Source organism: Balaenoptera physalus, assembly GCF_965194825.1.
Source record: "Balaenoptera physalus genome assembly, chromosome: 14".
In the NCBI taxonomy this organism is placed as follows: Eukaryota; Metazoa; Chordata; class Mammalia; order Artiodactyla; family Balaenopteridae; genus Balaenoptera; species Balaenoptera physalus.
Window position 1 is genome coordinate 18,554,935 of NC_138893.1, and position 19,982 is coordinate 18,574,916.

A 19,982-nucleotide genomic window follows, 5' to 3' on the forward strand; every position below is an offset into this window, starting at 1 on the left:
TGAGGGGGCGTTTTACTTCCACCTTTGTATTGTTTGCCGTCTCTGTTCCCTTCGACTCACTAACCCCACTCACTTCTGATTCTCCTTATAATATCTGACATTCCCTTCTAAGTCTTTTTTCTTCATGGCCTTCTCTTCCTCTGCTTCTTCATTAAAGTTGGCATTGCTCAGGCGTTCAACCTTGGCCCCCTCTTTTTCTCACTGGATATTCTGTTCTCAGGTGGTCTTACTCAGAGTTTTCCTGTATCACTCTGATCTGCAAACTCATAAATCCAACTGCTTGCTGAAACTACACTTGGATATTCCATTGTCATCTTAAAACCCAGCAAGTTCAAAAGCAAATTAATTTTCTTTCCTTTGAAAAATGCTCTTCCTCCTGTGTTCTTCATCCCCAAGCCACTCAAGCTATGAACCCAGTCAGCCTCCTTCCTACCCTTCCCTCCTTCACACATTAATGCACATTAGAATCACTGTTTTAATCTTTTTTGAGTCTTGTCCTTGGAGATTACTTTTCAAAATAGCTTGGATGTGAGACTTGGCAGGTAGACTCTGAAAAGCCTCCCCAGTTAACAAACTGAAGAATAAAAATCATATGATCCTCTCAATAGATGTAGAAAAAGCTTTTGACAGAATTCAACATCTATTTATAAGAACTCTCCACAAAGTGGATATGAGAGAATATACATCAACATAACAAAGTCCATGTAGGATAAGTCCACAGCAAACATCATTCTCAATGGTGAAAAGCTGAAAGCATTTCCTCTAAGGTCAGGAACAAGACAAGGATGCCCGCTCTCACCACTTTTATTCATCATAGTATTGGAAGTCCTAGCCATAGCAATCAGACAAGAAAAAGAAATAAAAGGAGTCCAAATTGGAAAGGAAGAAGTAAAAATGTCACTGTTTGCAGATGACATGACACTATATATAAAAAATACGAAAGACACAACCAAAAAAACTATTAGAACTAATAAATGAATTAGTAAAGTTAAAAGGTACAAAATTAATACAGTAAGTCCCCTACATATGAACCTTCAAGTTGTGAACTTTCAAAGATGTGAACATGCATTCACATGTCCAGTCACATCAGTTAGTTCACGTGACTGGTGTACATTGTCACGTGTGTGCATCCTCTACAAGTGGTTGTACTTTTGTGTACTTTACAGTGCTGTATAGAGTACAGTAGTATAGTATCTTTATTTAAAGCCCAGGATGTCCAGAGCAAGTGTAAAAGCAGTGGTATATAGCTGATTGTGTTAGTTGGGTACCTAGGCTAATTTTGTTGGACTTAAGAACAAATTGGACTTAATGAACGTGCTCTCAGAACAGAACTGTTGCAATCCCAATTGCATCAAGAAAAAAATACCTAGGAATAAATTTAACCAAGGAGGTGAAAGACCTGAACTCTGAAAACTCTAAGATGTTGATGAAAGAAATTGAAGCCAAGACAAATAAATGGAAAGATATACCATGCTTATGGATTGGAAGAATCAATATTGTTAAAATGTCCATACTTCCCAAGGTAATCTACAGATTCATTGTAGTCCCTATCAAAATACCAGTGGCATTTTTCATAGGACTAGAATAATCTTAAAATTTGTATGGAACCACAAAAGACCCCAAAAGCCAAAGCAATCTTGAAAAAGAACAAAGTTGAAGATACCACACTCCCTGACTTCAGACTATAGTACAAAGCTATAGTAATCAAAACAGTAGGGGGGACTTCCCTGGTGGTGCCGTGGTTAAGAATCTGCCTGCCAATGCAGGGGACACAGGTTTGAGCCCTGGTCCGGGAAGATCCCACATGCTGTGGAGCAACTAAGCCCATGTGCCACAACTCCTGAAGCCTGTGCACCTAGAGCCTGTGCTCCACAACAAGAGAAGCCACCACAATGAGAGGCCTGCACACCACAACAAAGAGTAACCCCCACTCGCCACAACTAGAGGAAGCCCATGTGCAGCAACAAAGACCTAACACAGCCAAAAATAAATAAATAAATTTATTTTTTTTAAAAATGAGTATTAACTTTCACGAAACTTAAAAAAAAAAAAACAACAGTATGGTACTGGCAGGAAAACAGACTCATATATCACTGGAACAGATTAGAAAGCCCAGAAATACATCCATACTTACATGGTTAATTAATCTACATCAAAGGAGTCAGTAATATACAATGGGGAAAAGACAGCCCCTTCAATAAATGTTTTTGGGAAAACTGGACAGCCACAAGCAAAAGAATGAAACTGGACTATTTTCCTACACTATGTATAAGAGTAAAGTCAAAATTGTTAAAAACTCAAATATAAGACCTGAAAGCACAAAACACCTACAAGAAAACATAGCACTATATTCTTTGACATCAGTCCTAGGGATGATTTTTTAGATATGTCTCCTCAGGCAGGGGTAAGAAAAACAAAAATAAACAAATGGGACTACATCAAACAAAAAAGCTTTTGCACAGCAAAGGAAACCATCAACAAAACGAAAAGACAGCCTACTGTATGGGAGAAGATATTTGCAAATAATACATTTTATAAAAGGCTTATATCCCAATTATATAAAGAAATCATACAACTTAATATAAAAAAAGAACAAACAATCCAATTAAAAATTGTGCAGAGGACCTGCATAGACATTTCTCCAAAGGACAAAAAGATAGCCAACAAACCCATGAAAAGATGCTCAGCACCACTAATCATCAGGAAAATGCAAATCAAACCCACAGTGAGATATCACCTCACACCTGTTAGAATAGCTATTATCAAAAAGACAAGAAATAACAAGTATTGGCGAGGAGCATGTGGAGAAAAGCAAACCCTCGTGCACTGCTGCTGGGAGTGAAAATTCATGCTGCTACTGTGGGAAACAGTATGGAGATTCCTCAAAAAAATTGAAAATAGAACTACCGTATGTTCCAGCAATTCTACTTCTGGGTATTTATACCAATAAAACAAAAATACTGATTGAAAATGATATATACACCCTTATGTTCATTGAAGCATTGTTTGTAATAGCTAAGATTTGGAAGCAACCTAAGTAGTATCCACCAATAGATGGATGGATAAAGAAGACATGTTTCACATACACATAATATATATGTGTGTGTGTATACATGTTTCATATATATGCATATGTGTGTGTGTATATATATGCCCACATATTTCACCTACCCACACAGTGGAATGCTACTCAACCATGAAAAAATAAAGTTTTCCATTTGCACAAAGGCAGCATGAATGGACCTGGAGGGTATGCCAAGTGGAATATGTCAGACAGAGAAAGACCAATGTTGTATTACTTCACTTACATGTGGAATCCAAAAAGCAAAACGGATGACCAAACCAAACAGAAAGATGCTTATAGATACAGAGAATAAACCCACAGTTGCTGGGGTGGGAGTGAGGGCATGGTTGAAAAAGGTGAAGTGGGTAAGAGGTATAATCTTACATTTAATATAAAATATTAAATGAGTAATGGGGTTTAATATACAGCATAAGGAATATAGTCAATAATATTGTAATAACTGTACAGTCACAGATGGTTAGTAGACTTATCGTGGTGATCAATTTCATAATGTATTTAAATATCGAATCACTATGTTGTACACCGGAAACTAACATAATATTTTATATCAACTATACTTTAATTTTTTTAAGTTTATTTTTACAGTCCCCTAAAGTGAAACCTTTTGTCAGCATTGGATATTTCTAAATATGGGTAGTCGCATATGTCAGTTATCGTGGTTAGCAGGATTTTCTACACTAGTTAATATATATTTTTAATTGCTTTAATGCAGTGTTAGCAGTGTGACATTCTGAACAATGTTTCTTTCTAATTTCAGCCTGTGAGGTTGAAGCGGGGAAAGTGTACCAGGTGTCCTCAAAAGAGCACATCCAGCCATTCAAAGAAAACATGGAACAATTTATTATTCAAGGTAAATTCGGAAGAGATATGTTGCATTTCCCTCCCTGTTCAGCAGAAAGGTAGAAGGCATTTTGAAAAATATGCATTGGTTTAAAAGGGATTATTTTGACATCACAGAAAAATAAATGATGTTTAATCACGAATCACACAGTTGTGACAGACAAGCAATTGGCTAAACATGCTGTTTTGTGAATAATACTCTTTATTGCTGTTTTTCTAATGACAGCAGATACAATAGTTATTAGTTAAAATAGCATATATATATTTTTTATAAAATAGCATATATTTTTAAGGCATTAAAATTTTTATCTTTTTGTGATAGAAAGTTAGATATTCTTTTAAGTTTTATCTACACTTATGACTTCAGTTCAACCTGGTATTTATTTGCTTTGTCAAAACATTATGCTCAAAACAAGGTATATTGATGATTTTCTGATCATCAAAACATTATATTCTATCTTCTATAGGATGTATACATACCCCTGGATATTTAACACATTTTTTCTGGGGACCTTAAAAACTTTGTAAATGTTATCTTATTGATTCTTCCTATATTCCTATGAAATAAGCAGTGATGGGAAATTTCAGACAATATTAAAGAAACAAAAAAAATTTAATAAAAAATTCTATTAATCTATTGCTGTTTGAAATCCTTGAAACATATCAAAACGTTCACTACTCCAAACATTTCTGCTTTGGAAAGTTATATACATATCTTCTGAAGATCAGATTTATATCAGGCCATGCTCTGGGAAGGTTCTTGCTCTTTTAGGAATTCTCCAGAGACTGACATGGCCTGAGACTGAGGCCAAATAGTGCTCTGAAGACTGGCTCCATCCTCTGTGGTTTTTATAGGCTGTTCAAGTGTCTTTAATGATGATATACAGTGAATGAGTTATGCTGGAATTTGATACAGCATTAAGCACAGCTCTTTTTTAGATGGGAAAATACCATTTAATCATTTAAGATAATCATGACAATAGAAACAGAAATTTGGTCCGTCACGTATCAGAGTGATTGTCATTTCCATTTCCTCAGGTCCTCGTGACTTAGAGTGGAAAATCTACCCGTGGAGTCTTAAATAGTACTTGACTGAAATCAGTGTCCTGTAATTACAAATTAGATGGGCCTGACAGCTCACTCAGCTCTTAATGATGAATGAAATGAGTCTTGGTTTTTCCATGCAGTGGACTTTTAGGATCAAGAAACTGTAATTTTATGGAATATTCTTTTTTGCTTATGGGTAGAAAGGAGTCCTTAATTCTATAACTCATTAAAAGAGAAGTCAAACAATTTGCTAGATTTCACATCCTAAAACGTTAATGAGTGTGTCACTCATATAGTTGTTCACATATGTGATTATATTATATAATATTTTTTATTTTTTTCACATCTTTATTGGAGTATATTTGTTTACAATGGTGTGTTAGTTTCTGCTGTATAACAAAGTGAATCAGCTATACGTATACATATATCTCCATATCTCCTCCCTCTTGCATCTCTCTCCCACCCTCTCTATCCCACCCCTCTAGGTGGAAACAAAGCACTGAGCTGATCTCCCTGTGTGATGCACCTGCTTCCCACTAGCTATCTATTTTACATTTGGTGGTGTATATATGCCCATGCCATGCTCTCACTTCGTTCCAGCTTCCCCTTCCCCTTCCTGGTGTCCTCAAGTCCATTCTCTATGTCTACATGTTAATTCCTGTCCTGCTCCTAGGGTTTTCAGAAACTTTTTTTTTTTTTTTTTAAATTCCACATGTATGTGTTAGCATACAGTATTTGTTTTTCTCTTTCTGACTTACCTCACTCTGTATGACAGACTCTGCGTCCACCCACCTCACTACAAATAACTCCATTTCGTTTCTTTTTATGGCTGAGTAATATTCCATTGTATATATGTGCCACATCTTCTTTATCCATTCATCTGTCGATGGACACTTAGGTTGCTTCCATGTCCTGGCTATTGTAACTAGAGCTGCAAAGAACATTGTGGTACATGACTTTTTGAATTATGGTTTTCTCAAGGTATATGCCCAGTAGTGGGATTGCTGGGTTGTATGGTAGTTCTAGTTTTAGTTTGGTGAGGAACCACCATACTGTTCTCCATAGTGGCTGTATCAATTTACATTCCCACCAACAGGGCAGGAGGGTTCCCTTTTCTCCGCACTCTCTCCAGTATTTATTGTTTGTAGATTTTTTGATGATGGCCATTCTGACTGGTGTGAGGTGATACATCATTGTAGTTTTGATTTACATTTCTCTAATGATTAGTGATGTTGAGCATCCTTTCATGTGTTTGTTGGCAATCTGTATATCTTCCTTGGAGAAATGTCTATTTAGGTCTTCTGCCCATTTTTGGATTGGGTTGTGTTTTTGATATTGAGCTGCATGAGCTGCTTGTATATTTTGGAGATTAATCCTTTGTCAGTTGCTTCATTTGCAAATACTTACTCCCATTCTGCGGGTTGTCTTTTCATCTTGTTTATGATTTCCTTTGCTGTGCAAAAGCTTTTAAGTTTCATTAGGTCCCATTTGTTTATTTTTGTTTATATTTCCATTTCTCTAGAGTTGGGTCAACAAGGATCTTGCTGTGATTTATGTCATGGAGTGTTCTGCCTATGTTTTCCTCTAAGAGTTTAATAGTGTCTGGCCTTACATTTAGGTCTTTAATCCATTTTGAGTTTATATCTGTGTATGGTGTTAGGGAGTGTTCTAATTTAATTCTTTTACATGTAGCTGTCCAGTTTTCCCAGCACCACTTATTGAAGAGGCTGTCTTTTCTCCATTGTATACTCTTGCCTCCTTTATCAAAGATAAGTTGACCATAGGTGCATGGGGTTATCTCTGAGCTTTCTATCCTCTTCCATTGATCTATATTTCTGTTTTTGTGGCAGTACCATACTGTCTTGATTACTGTAGCTTTGTAGTATAGTCTGAAGTCAGGGAGCCTGATTCTTCCAGCTCCGTTTTTCTTTCTCAAGATTGCTTTGGCTATTCAAGGTCTTCTGTGTTTCCATACAAATTGTGAAATTTTTTGTTCTAGTTCTGTGTAAAATGCCATTGGTAGTTTGATAGGGGTTGAATTGAATATGTAGATTGCTTTGGTTAATATAGTCATTTTCACAATGTTGATGCTTCCAATCCAAGAACATGGTATATCTCTCCATCTGTTTGTATCATCTTTAGTTTCTTTCATCAGTGTCTTATAGTTTTCTGCATACAGATCTTTTGTCTCCTTATGTAGGTTTATTCCTAGGTATTTTATTCTTTTTGTTGCAGTGGTAAATGGGAGTGTTTCTTTAAGTTCTCTTTCAGATTTTTCATCATTAGTGTATAGGACAGGAAGAGAATTTTGTGCATTAATTTTGTATCCTGCTGCTTTGCTAAATTCACTGATTAGCTCCAGGAGTTTTCTGGTAGCATCTTTAGCATTCTCTTCGTATAGTATCATGTCATCTGCAAACAGTGATAGTTTTACTTCTTCTTTTCTGATTTGGATACCCATTATTTCTTTTTCTTCTCTGATTGTTGTGACTACAACTTCCAAAACTATGTTGAATAATAGTCTTGAGAGTGGGAAACCTTGTCTTGTTCCTGATCCTTGTGGAAATGATTTCAGTTTTTCACCATTGAGAATGATGTTGGCTGTGTGTTTGTCATATATGGCCTGTATTATGTTGAGGTAAGTTCCCTCTATGCCTACTTTCTGGAGTCTTTTTATCATAAATGGGTGTACAAAGATCAGTAAGACTAAAAGCTGGTTCTTTTAGAAGACAAACAAAATTGATAAACCATTAGCCAGACTCATCAAGAAGAAAAGGGAGAAGACTCAAATCAATAGAATTATAAATGAAAAAGGAGAGGTAACAACTGACACTGGAGAAATACAAAGGATCATGAGAGATTACTACAAGCAACTATATGACAATAAAATGGACAACCTGGAAGAAATGGAAAAATTCTTAGAAAAGCACAACCTTCCGAGACTGAACCAGGAATAAATAGAAAATATAAACAGATGAATCACAAGCACTGAAATTGAAACTGTGGTTAAAAATCTTCCAGCAAACAAAAGCCCAGGACCAGATGGCTTCACAGGTGAATTCTATCAAACATTTAGAGAATATCTAATACCTATCCTTCTCAAACTCTTCCAAAATATAGCAGAGGGAGGAACACTCTCAAATTCATTCTATGAGGTCACCATCACACTGATACCAAATCCAGACAAATATGCCACCAAAAAGGAAAACTACAAGCTAATAACACTGATGAACATAGATGTAAAACTCCTCAAGAAAATACTAGCAAACAGAATCCAACAGCACATTAAAAGGATCACACACCATGATCAAGTGGAGTTTATCCCAGGAATGCAAGGATTCTTCAATATATGCAAATCAATCAATGTGATAAACCATATTAACAAACTGAAGGAGAAAGTCCATTTGATCATCTCAGTAGATGCAGAAAAAGCTTTTGACAAAATTCACCACCCATATATAATACTTTGAATCTGTGTTTCATAGACCAGGCATTGAAATTTTCTTTTGAATCCATCTTAAGTCATTTTTTTGAATGAATAACAAAATTATGTTTTTCACCCCAGGTGGAATTATGAATTGTGCTCACAATCCACACATGATCAGCTATATCTGATATCTTTTGATATCATTATAATGATTCCCAGGGTGGGTAGAGACCTTCAGAATTTGTCTGGCAATTCACTTGCATGGGAGACTGTATCCTGGCACACTAAATTGATAAGTGTCTATTCATATTTTACCAGTCTTCCATGAAGACGTTTATCCCCTTTAGTATGAAATTCAGGCAGTAGTAATTCTTATACTTATCTATGATAAATGAAACCATAACTCTTATAAAGATAATAACCTGTGTGTTCTTACAGGTGTGAAATGCTTCACCTTTTTACCATTAGATTAACCATAATTATGTGAGTCTTTCTTCACGTCTCCTCCTCCGGCACTTTCAGTTACCCTTTTATTTCTTCTCTGGTCCTCTTCAAATGTTGTATGGTTGAAAATTTTTTTGAATGCCTCCTATCCACCCAGACATTCTTTGGGGTACTGTGTCACAGCAGTGAAGAAGAAAACGTATGTGTCTTAATGGACCTTACACTGTACATTATCTGGAAGGCAGAGAGTGACAACAGCAAATCCTTTGGAAAAACTTATGTAGATCAAGTGTGTCTAAAATGTGGAAGAAAAACAGGTCCGGCTTTAAACACCGTTGCTCATGAGCCTGTGTTCAGTGACATATAGTGAAAACAGTGGATTTCAAAATACACTTCTCTAAGAATATGGCCAATTTTTTGTACCATATTTTTTCTAGTTATCAGGACAAAATTCTAAAATTAAATTTATACACTAAAAAATGCATTCCAACTTAGTACAAATAATATATATTAAATTTTTGTTTATAATTAGGCCTTCCTCAGTTATAATAGTGTTTTCTTACATTAACCTTTGTGCTCAGATTACCTTACACAGATATATTCAAGTTTTTTAATATCCCATCAAAGTCTTTTCAATGTGTTTCATTTTCTAAAGCTAAAGTCTCTCTCAGACAATCCAAGAGACTATACCCAATGCTGGCAAACATTTTAATTGCATTAGCTCTCACAATATAATAGAGACTTCTCTTATTCTTGTAATTCAGCCATTTAGTCTCTGAATCACACTCTAAGAGCTTCTGATTTCATCCGGCCCAGTTATCCATCGATCCACCCCCTTTTGCACTCCCATCTTCCCAATTCTGCTCAAGACAAGATTTTATGGCCTCTGCTTAAACACCTCTTTGGGAATGTCCCTCACCTCTGCCCTAAAATAGGCAGATTTAGAGTTGAGTCCTACCACCACAAGTCAGTTACTGATTGTAATGGTGCCAGCTGAGTGCCATCGTTGGGAGACTTGAGAATATAGTGTGAATAAATAATGTTCTCACCACCCCCTGCCAGTTTTATATTCTTTGTAACATTTAACTATTCTCTGTGATTGAATTAGTTATTCGTCCCTAAACAATGTAAGGTCCATTAAGAGAGCAGCTTTGCTTTTCTTTTTGCTGTATCCTTACACCTGGAAAAATGCCTGCACATAGTATACACTGTCCTGCTCACCAGGCGAAAGCCCAACAACCCTCATTAAGCCCATATTTGTACCAGAGCAGCTCGACATTGTTTTCTTGGCAGGGTGGTGGTCCTTACACAACACTGACTGCTGTCACCTTAAGTCATGACGGACACCTGCTGCTGGAACATTTCCCTTGTAAATTTAGCAGTGCTGTAACATTTCCCGTGTAAATTTCGTTTTCTCAATTTCTGAGATTTGTTTCCGTCTTCTTCTCTTGAACCTCCACAATCTTCCTGTTCCATTTACCTGTTGCTCTAATGATAATCTCTCCTCATACTCTGGTAAGAAATTGTACAGATGGTCCCACACCCACCCACCACTGCATCTGCAAGCCTGGCCGAGGAACTTGGGCTTTACCCTGAATCTGCGTGAGCAGAGATTTGAAGGTTTAAGAGAGGGTACACTAGCAGCCATGGAGAGGAGCTAAGTGGAGGCGGCCCAGACTTGTAGGCAGGAGGCCTCTTCCAAGATTGTTGGGTCATGCTGTTAGAGAAATGAAGGGCCTGTTCTGGGGGAATAGTAGCAGTGCTGGAGAGAGGATAGATCTAGGGATATTAATAACACAGCACGGAAATTATGTGGTGACCAAATGAGCGTAGAGGTGATGGATGGTGTCCCGATTTCAGGTCTGAGTTCCCGAGTGAGTTGTGATATGAATCACTGGAGTAGAGAAGATAGATCTTGGGAAAGATTGGAATGGCTAGCATGATCACCTTAGGTGGACACGCAGGTGGATATTCCAAGTGAGCAGGTGTATGTATGCAGTAGACATGGGCGCGGAACCAAGATGGAAGATTGGCCATCACCAGCAAGGTGATTGTTTAGTGCATGTGATCACCTAGGAAGATAAGAAAATAGACTCCGGGATAGAATTCTAGAGGAGAATACCTTTCTGGGGTGAACAGAGGAAGAGAAGCCCCCACAGGTGTTAGTAATTAGATAGGTAGAAGGAGCACCGAGAGAGGCAGTTGTGGGGGACCCAGAGTGAGGGGTAGTTTCAGGAAGCAGGGATGATCATAGTGGTACATGTTCCTGGATGGAACATTTTTCTTGGATTGGCATGGGCAGAAACCGGTTTTCTGAGCTTTTGACATTGAAGGCAAGTGAGAAAGTAGAGTATAACTCTGCAACGGTTTTAAAAGTTATTGTGGGACAAGTGTAAGTGATGCATAAGCATTTGACTTCACTGTTTAATTGAAGTTGCTATAATAAGCTTATCTCTAATTTATGCCAACGTATGGGATGATTTTATTTTTGTGCATTGTTATGAAGAAAACTAACTGATAATCTCCAGATGGTTATGCAGCATTTATTTATTTTAAATTTATTTTTGCAGTTTTTGTTAAATTTTCTTTTGTGCCGCCTTTTTTTTTTTAAGAAGTAGGCAACAAGAGGTAAGAAAATGAGATAAATGGATCACTGGGGAACTTAATGCTTAGCTAGAATTTCTCCCAGAACCCAGCACACTCGTTTCCTTTTAATTTTTTTTCTTTCTTTTTGAATCCAAGTTGTATTTTGGACAAAGTGTGCCTATGATAACCGAATTTCTGGGCTGTAAAGGACGTTAGTTAAAGTGGATTGCCATTACATGTCTGTGCGTGTTGAGGTTACTGGGAAAGAAATAGGAGCCTAGGTCCCTCTTGTTGGCCTTCACAGCCTTTTTACTCCTATAATTATACTTTGATAAAGGTATATTTTAAGACTTAAGCACAGCTGTTTTTTGGGTGAATGGCAAAATTTTTTAAAAGTAGTTCCCTTCCATGGTATTAAATGAAGTTAAGGCCCTTGTGATTTTTATAAATCAGAAATAGCTAATGAGATTTTTCATTAGACTTACTCTCAGTACCTCCACCCCCTCTTCTCCCAAACATTTCTTCCTTAATCAAAGCATCGTAAATTGTAGCTGAGCTAGAGAAATAGAACAAAGAAAAAAATGCATAAATCTGTAATCACATGTTTATAACTAAAAGGGTGTTGAAACCTCAACTCTAAATATATAATTTTTTAAAAACAAAATTCAACTGAGTAAATTTGAAGATCTAATTGACTTTATTAAACAATGCATGAATCAGGCAGCATCTCATCTGGCAAGCAAAGAGATACTCTATTACGAATGAAAGTTATACAAAATGGAAGGTTTTTATAGAGAGGAAGGTGGGACAAGGAAGTCATCAGCAAGAGAAAAGTGAAAGTTCATTTCAGGAAAGTGAGAATTCAGGGTGATGACAGCTTTTCATTGGCCGAGCTTGTTGCTGGGCAGGAAGAACATCTCCCTTCCTCCTGCCCAGGAAGTAGAGGCCCCTTCCCTTTGGAGGTGTGAGGACCCTCTCTTCCTGTTTGGGTGATTGACCCCCAGTGGTAGGCATGAGAGCTCCCTGTGCACGCCTTCCAGACCCCAATTTTAGTCGAGGTTTCCTTTATTAATTTTCACATTTACCCCTTTTGAACAAGATCTTTCTTTAAAGCATCACTGATCAGGAGTCAGGGTCTCCACATCTAGTGGTTTGTCCCTCGGTCCCAGGAAGGACCTTTCCTGGGTGTGCTGTCTCACATAGGAGGGAAAGTTTGTGGACAGAAATTGCTTGAGGTCACATTTGTGTAACAAGGTAGGGTAGTAAGGAGAACTCTCGGCCATTTCTTATCCAAAGTCTAGATTTTATTAAGGTCATAACATTGGAAGTCATCTTGAAGTGCTGAGCTAACATCACCTTATGAGGGACATCATTTTTAGGGATGGCTGCGTTTATTTGTTCAGGCCAAGGGTTAGTCAGGTTTTTTGCACATGTGGGAAGAGAATCTCCTAGCTTAAAATAAAAAGTTATCCTAAAGATGGGGGTTGCTTTTGAGATTTCTTAGAGATTTCTTAGTGAGTGAGGACAAATCTGAAGGGAGGTCATTATCTTTCCAGGCCAATGTCAGAAAAAAGGAAAGAAAGAAATGAAGAATAAAAGGTTTCATTTTTAGTTAAAGTTTGAAGTCTTGATCTGGCATTTTGGGTAGAAGTAATCTGCATGATGTCAGCTACTTCTCTTCATCAATTTGTCTTGGAAGTCTCCAGTGTCTGTACTGGACCAGATGTCAGGTGGAGCCTTCTTTAGCTGTGTTCTCAAGACTCAGTGCCTTCTAGTTTTGCAGCAGTGTCAGTGGTCAGGAGCACATGGTAAGGTCCCTTCCAGCAAGGCTTAGGGCTGTCTTCCTCTGATGATGTTTCCAGAACACCCAGTCACTGGGCTCCAGACTGTGACCAACAGGATTCTTTGAACTGGGATCCAGGAAAGCTTCTTTGACCTGTTGATGACAGGCTTGAGCATGAGACATTAATGACTTACAGTATCTGGTCATACTAGTATGAGACACCGAGGGCTCAGCAGAAGGTCATATGCCAATAGACATTGGTCAGCTGGTGACTGTCTCATGTGGATGGCGTTTATGGATCCCAAAGTGGGTACTGCAAAGAGTCAGCAAGACCAAAGGCAATACCTTAGGTGAGGGGAGTCCAGTAATTTCGGCAAGTTTATAAATTTTGAGTTTCAGGATCATATTAGCTCTCTCAACTTTATCTGATGATTGAGGATGATAGGGACAGTGATAATTCCAAGAAGTTTACAAGGTTTTCATTAAGGTTTGTATAATTTGCCCATGGAAGTGGGTGTACCAATCACTGGAGATCGTGGAAGGTGTATCCCAAGTGGGAAACATTCTCTAACAGTTTATTTGCCACTGTGAGGGAATCAACCCATCCAGAAAACATACATACAAGAACAAGAACAAGGACATGTTGATAACTCTTGTTAAATGGCGGTTGAATGACATCTAGCTGTAGGTGTTCAAAGGGTCCAGAAGGAGGAGGTCTGAGGCCTCTGGGGACAAAATGAATTTCCAAGGCTATGGCGCTGGAAGGTCAGATAGACATTGCTGGTAGACTGTTTTTGCAATTTTGTGGAAGTCTTCCCACCAATGTCACTTCATAATTTGTATTATCTTAAATGCACTATGGTGGAGAAAGAAATGCAAAAACTGAAAAATGGGGTTTGCCAAGGAGCTGGGAAGAATCTAGTGGCCATCTTGGATTTCACATCACTCTGGCTGTTCATTCCATTGACAGCCACTGGGGAAGGAGAACACTGCTAAAAAGGAGAAAAGGAAGTGGAAAGGGCTACAGAAGATAATGACTCCATGGCTTTTCATTGGCTGAGTCTTTGCCATGAATGAAGTGGAGTCTTTCTTCTTTCTGGTGGGCTCTGCTATTGTCACAGGGCATGAGAACTCCTCCTTCTGGTCTCCCAAATCTATCTAATTGTGGTTTCTGTTTATTACATTCCCCGCTTTTGATCAAGATCTTCCTCTGAAAACATCGCTGATCAGGAGTCAGGTTTTCCAGTTTCAGTGGCTTTTTGCTCCTCAATGTCAGTAAGGGCCTTTCCTGACTGTAGTGCCCCATGTTGCAGGGAAAGTGCAAAGACTGGAAACCAACTGAGGTCACATATAGTAACAAGAAAGGATGGAGAACTCTCAGACACTTTTTATCTAAAGCTCATGTTATCGAAACCAAGGACATTGGAGATCATTTGGTGGTGTTACATCAGCGTCAAAGGTTTGGAAACAAACTTCCAACAGACTTGGTCTGGATCTTGGCAAAACTCTCATCAGATGTCATTTGCTCCAATTCTGGGAAATCTTTACTTTCAGGTCACAGTATAATGTGCAGGTCCATTCAGGATTCGGGGTTTTCTTTAGTTGTGTCACGTGAATCCAAGAGTCTCTTCCTAGGTTTGGTTAGCAGTACTTGATAGGGGCCTTTTCATTGAAGTTGAGGAGAGTCCTTCTGGAGGAATTGTTTCCAATAGATGAAATCTCCAGGTTGAAATAGATGAAATATCCAGGTTGCAAGGTGATGCTCAAGGTCTTTGTCTCCTGAGGACACACTGTGAAAAAGTTGCTGTACCAAAACATGGTTGTTTTTAATAGAAGCAATCAGGCCCTTGCAATATTGGACTATCTCCCCTTTTATCGGTTGTGGGTCAAAACAAGCAGGAACCAAGTGCATTCGGCATCCTCTGACTACCTCAAAGTATGAGTTTATGAATTCCAGAGGGTGTGGATCTGAGATTTAGAGGGACTAGCAGCAGTGCTTTTGGCCAAGGTATGGAGGGCCTCTAGAAATTTTGCCAATTGAGTCTTGATAATGTCTTTAGTGCATTGGACTAAACCAGGGGACTGAGGTGGTAAGTGCAGTGAAAGCTGTAAAACCGGCAAAACAGCACAGACTTATCAAAGCACCTCATCAGTAAAGTGGATTCCTCCATCACTCTGACATTTGAGGGGAGTTTCCCAGGTAGGGATAATCTTTTCCAAAAGGACTTTGGCCACAAGAAGAGGCAGTAGCCTGTCTGCTAGGGAAAACTTCAGTCCAGTGTGAAAACATACAGACCATGACTAAAATGAATTTATATCCGTGAGATAAAGGGAGTTGTATGAAATCCATCTGCCAGACTTTGAATGGTCCATTAGGCAGTTTAAAATGTCTGAGGCAAGTTGCACCCCAAAAAATCTACTAGGATTTTTACACAATTACATAGAGTCTATAGATCAGCTTGGGGAGAACTGACATCTTACAATATTGAGGCTTTCTATCTATGAATATGATAAAGACTGCCGTTTATGCCTCCTTTAAAGTCTGTATAAAAAGTTTTACAATTTTCTATAAGGTCTTCATGTAGTTTTTATAGTTATATTCCTAAAGGCCTTATTTTTACTATAATACATTTTGTGAATCACATTTATTGTTGCTACTACTTATGTGAAGACAAAAATCAAATAACCATTGTATAAAGTTGTTACATGCTAGAAACTTGCTGAACTCTTATTAATATAGTAATTTGTGTATTAAAATTTTTTTTCTCTGTAGACATCACTGCAAATAATGACTTTTTTTTTTTTAGCTTCTTTTTTTCTAGCTGTATTGCACTGGCTGGTACCTTTAGTGGGTAGGAAGTGTGGAAATGCCCTATTGCAAAGGGGTGTGATCAGAGGAATGGAAAAAATTATTTTGGCCATCTTTGTAAAGAAATTACCACAAATTGATTGAAGGTTTTCTTCTCATTCAATATTTCCTCTCTACTACTTTGCAACTTACATTCTGAACCTTTATTCTTTTAATATATACCTTTGATATTTTACCATAATTCTTTAACAAATCTAAAGTTTAAAATAATACAAGTCCTGGGACTTCCCTTGTGGCTCAGTGGTTAAGAATCTACCTGCCAAGGCAGGGGACACTTGTTCAATCCCTGGTCCAGAAAGATTCCGCAGAGCAACTAAGCCCGTGCACCACAACTACTGAGCCTGTGCTCTAGAGCCTGTGAGCCACAACTACTGAGTCCACGTGCCACAACTACTGAGCCTGTGTGCCTAGAGCCTGTGCTCCCAACAAGAGAAGCCACCAAAATGAGAAGCCCACGCACCGCAACAAAGAGTAGCCCCTGCTCGCCACAACTAGAGAAAGCCCACGCACAGCAACAAAGACCCAACGCAGCCAAAAAATAAATTTAAAAAAATACTTTATATAAAAATAATAATACAAGTCCTTAGAATGCTTAAACTCACCCATTTATACTTTATGCCATTCTTTTCCAGTGTTTTAGTATCATCTTATGTTTTTATAACCAATACCATCTTCTTTGCTCAGACCTTCATACTATGCTTTCCTTCTAAGGTGATATTTTTTCCTTCTTTCTGAAGTACATGCTTTAAAAGTTACTTTAATGAGACACTGGATTGTAAATGCTCTGTTTTTGTCTGTGGAAATAAATATACATCCCACTTGTTTTTGAGAGAGAGGTTTGATCATTATAGAATTCTGGGCTGAAAGTAAATGCCTTTCCAGAGTCTGGGTGCCTCTGACTCTTCCCTCCCCTCGTTGCTTTGGCAGCTCTGCTTCGGTTCAATTTTTGTGTCTTTGTTTCTAATCTAAGTTTTCTCTCAGGCACTTTTATGTTTTTCTATTTCTCTTTGTGTCAGTTTTGGTGAATCATCAGGCGCACTACCAACCGAGGACAATTTTAACACAAATGGTTGCCCTCCTTTGGGGACCGAGGCCCAGTGCAGGACGATGCCTATCTGCGATTATGGCTTCCATGTGAGGGGTTCCCCTGCCAGAGCCGCGGGCCAGTCGGTCACACTCCTCCACGTCTGCTGTAGTGGGGTCATGCTCTTCCATCCCCTCTTCACTGAGGGAGGGTCTCTTTGGACACCACGGAGGATTCTAGGATTGTTCGAAATTTTCCTGGATGGCCTTTCAGACCACAGCTCTGGGTTGCTGGGTTAGTCGTATCCCCAAGACTTTGCAGTCTTGCTCCTGTTCGTTTTTTTATGGCCTCAAAGAATGTTCTTTAATTCCTAGCTAACTTGGCCATGCATTAAGTTTTGTTTTAATCCAGCATCTTTGTGTGCTTTGTTATGAAACTTTTTGATATTGAATCCTTAGTATTGTTGAAAAGAGAAGCTTATTTGGGATTTTTTTTTTCAATTAAAATACCTTTGAGATAACTTTGTATCAGTACATTCTTCTTAATGACTTCATAGTATTACATTGTGAAAATGTACCAAAACATTTTTGCTCATTTCTTTACTTATAAACCTTCTTTCCACAACATTTCTTTTAAAGGAAAAAAATCACAGAGATGAATGTGTACATTTCACATAGTGCATACTTGTGCAATACATTCCTAAATGTTGACCCGCTGGGTCAAAAGCAGTATTGCCTTATTCTTGACATCTCCTTTTCCTATATACTCCTCCCTTTGTGTCTCTCATCTAATCCTTTCTAAATACTGCAGATTTCCCAAAACATGTCAGCTTCCCTCTAATCCCATTGTATTCGCCATATCCTAGCTAAAAATCATTGCTTGTTTTTATGATGCTAATCCTCTCCTAACAGGTCTCATTTTTCCTTGTTATTATCATTCTGTTATAGTACAATCACCAGTGAACCTCATAACAACCTGAAGTCTTCTGGAAAAGCTTGAATTATGTTCATTATCATGATTATTAAAGTATATGAATGCTTATTATAATTTAGTGATATTTACATTATAGGTAATATATTTTAAAATATGTCAAATATCTGAACTATATTTTAAAAATATTTCCTACTTTCCCTCCATGTTAGATAATAAACTATTAACTGCATATTTTTTTATGATTAAACCTCAGCTTTCCTTCCTTATATCCTAGACACTCAGTTAGGAGCCATCATGAGGATGAATGCTGACCACATTTTTATGTTCTTCTTTGTTCTTGTTTTTTTATTTTTATTTATTTATTTAGACCACCACGCGGCTTGTAGGATCTTAGTTCCCCAACTGGGGATTGAACCCCAGGCCCTCGGCAGTGAAAGCACGAAGTCCTAACCACTGGACCGCCAGGGAATTCCCTCTTATGTTCTGCTTTGTATGTTTGGTAGAATTCACCTGTGAAGCCATCTGGTCCTGGACTTTTGTTTGTAGGGAGTGTTTTTCTGTTTGTTTTTTTAAAATTACAGATTATATTTCACTTCTAGTGATCGATCTGTTCAGATTATCTATTTCTTCTTGATTCAGTTTTGGTGGGCTGTATGTTTCTAGAAAGTTGTCCATTTCTTCTAGGTTGGCAAATTTGTTGGCATATAATTGTTTACGGTATTCTCTTAAGGTTTTTTGTATTTCTGCAGTATTGGTTGATATTTCTCCATTTTCATTTATTATTTTGTTTACTTGGGTTCTCTTTTCTTTTTGGTGAGTCTGGCCAGAGGTTTGTCAATTTTGTTTACCCTTACAAAGAATCAACTCTTGGTTTTATTCATTTTTTCTATTGTTTTTTTAAAATTTATTTATTTATTATTTATTTATTTTTGGCTGTGTTGGGTCTTCGTTTCTGTGCGAGGGCTTTCTCTAGTTGCAGCAAGCGGGGGCCACTCTTCATCGCGGTGCGCAGGCCTCTCACTATTGCGGCCTCTCTTGTTGTGGAGCACAGGCTCCAGATGCGCAGGCTCAGTAGTTGTGGCTCACGGGCCTAGTTGCTCCGCGGCATGTGGGATCTTCCCAGATCAGGGCTCGAACCCATGTCCCCTGCATTGGCAGGCAGATTCTCAACCACTGCGTTACCAGGGAAGCCCTATTTTTTTTTTTAAATCTCTATTTATTTCCTCTCTGATCTTTGTTAGTTCCTTCTGCTGACTTTAGGTTTTGTTCATTCTTTTTCTAATACTCATAGGTGGTAGGTTAGATTGTTTACTTGAGATTTTTCTTGTTTTCTGAGGAAGGCCTATATTGCTATGAACTTCCGTCTAAGAACTGTTTCTGCTGCGTCCCATAGATTTGTATGGTTGACATGGGACCTTCTTGCATCTTCAAAGTCAGCAGTGGCTGATAGAGCTTTTCTGGTGGTTACTTTGACACTGACTTGCTTGCCTCCATCTCTCACTTTTAAGGACCCTCTGACTACTTTGGACCCTCCTAGATAATACAGGGTGACCTTCTCATCACAATATCGACTGGTTAGCAACATTAATTCCATCTGCAACCTTAATTCCCCTGTGTCATGTAACATAACATTCATAGATTCTGATGATTAGGATGCAAGCATACTCGGAAGGCCGTTATTCTGTCTGCCGCAAAGTCTTCGGTAATTTTTATTTGTGTTTCTTGTCACAAAGTGTGTTTTCTCCTATATCTGGCTGTTTTTTAAAATTTGTCTTTATTACTGAGTTTTAGGACTTTGATTATAATGTGCATTGGTGTATGTGTATACATGTGTATTTATCTTGCTAGGAGTTAATTGACCTCTTGGATCTGGGAATGTATAGTTTTATCAGACTTGGAGAATGTTTGGCCATTATTTCTTCAGTTATTTTTCTGCCCTAGCTC

The 19,982-nt window shown here is 38.1% G+C and overlaps 1 protein-coding gene across 2 annotated transcripts in view; it reads left to right on the plus strand.

The window, feature by feature from the left end:
- The window catches only part of FMN2 (formin 2), a 1,374,845-nt gene that overhangs the window by 1,281,495 nt on the left and 73,368 nt on the right, over window positions 1-19,982 (plus strand). For both annotated transcript variants that reach the window (XM_082423440.1, XM_082423441.1), the window contains one exon: window positions 3,843-3,935. In XM_082423440.1, the coding sequence (XP_082279566.1) occupies window positions 3,843-3,935 (93 nt within the window). The remainder of the gene's footprint in view (window positions 1-3,842; window positions 3,936-19,982) is intronic.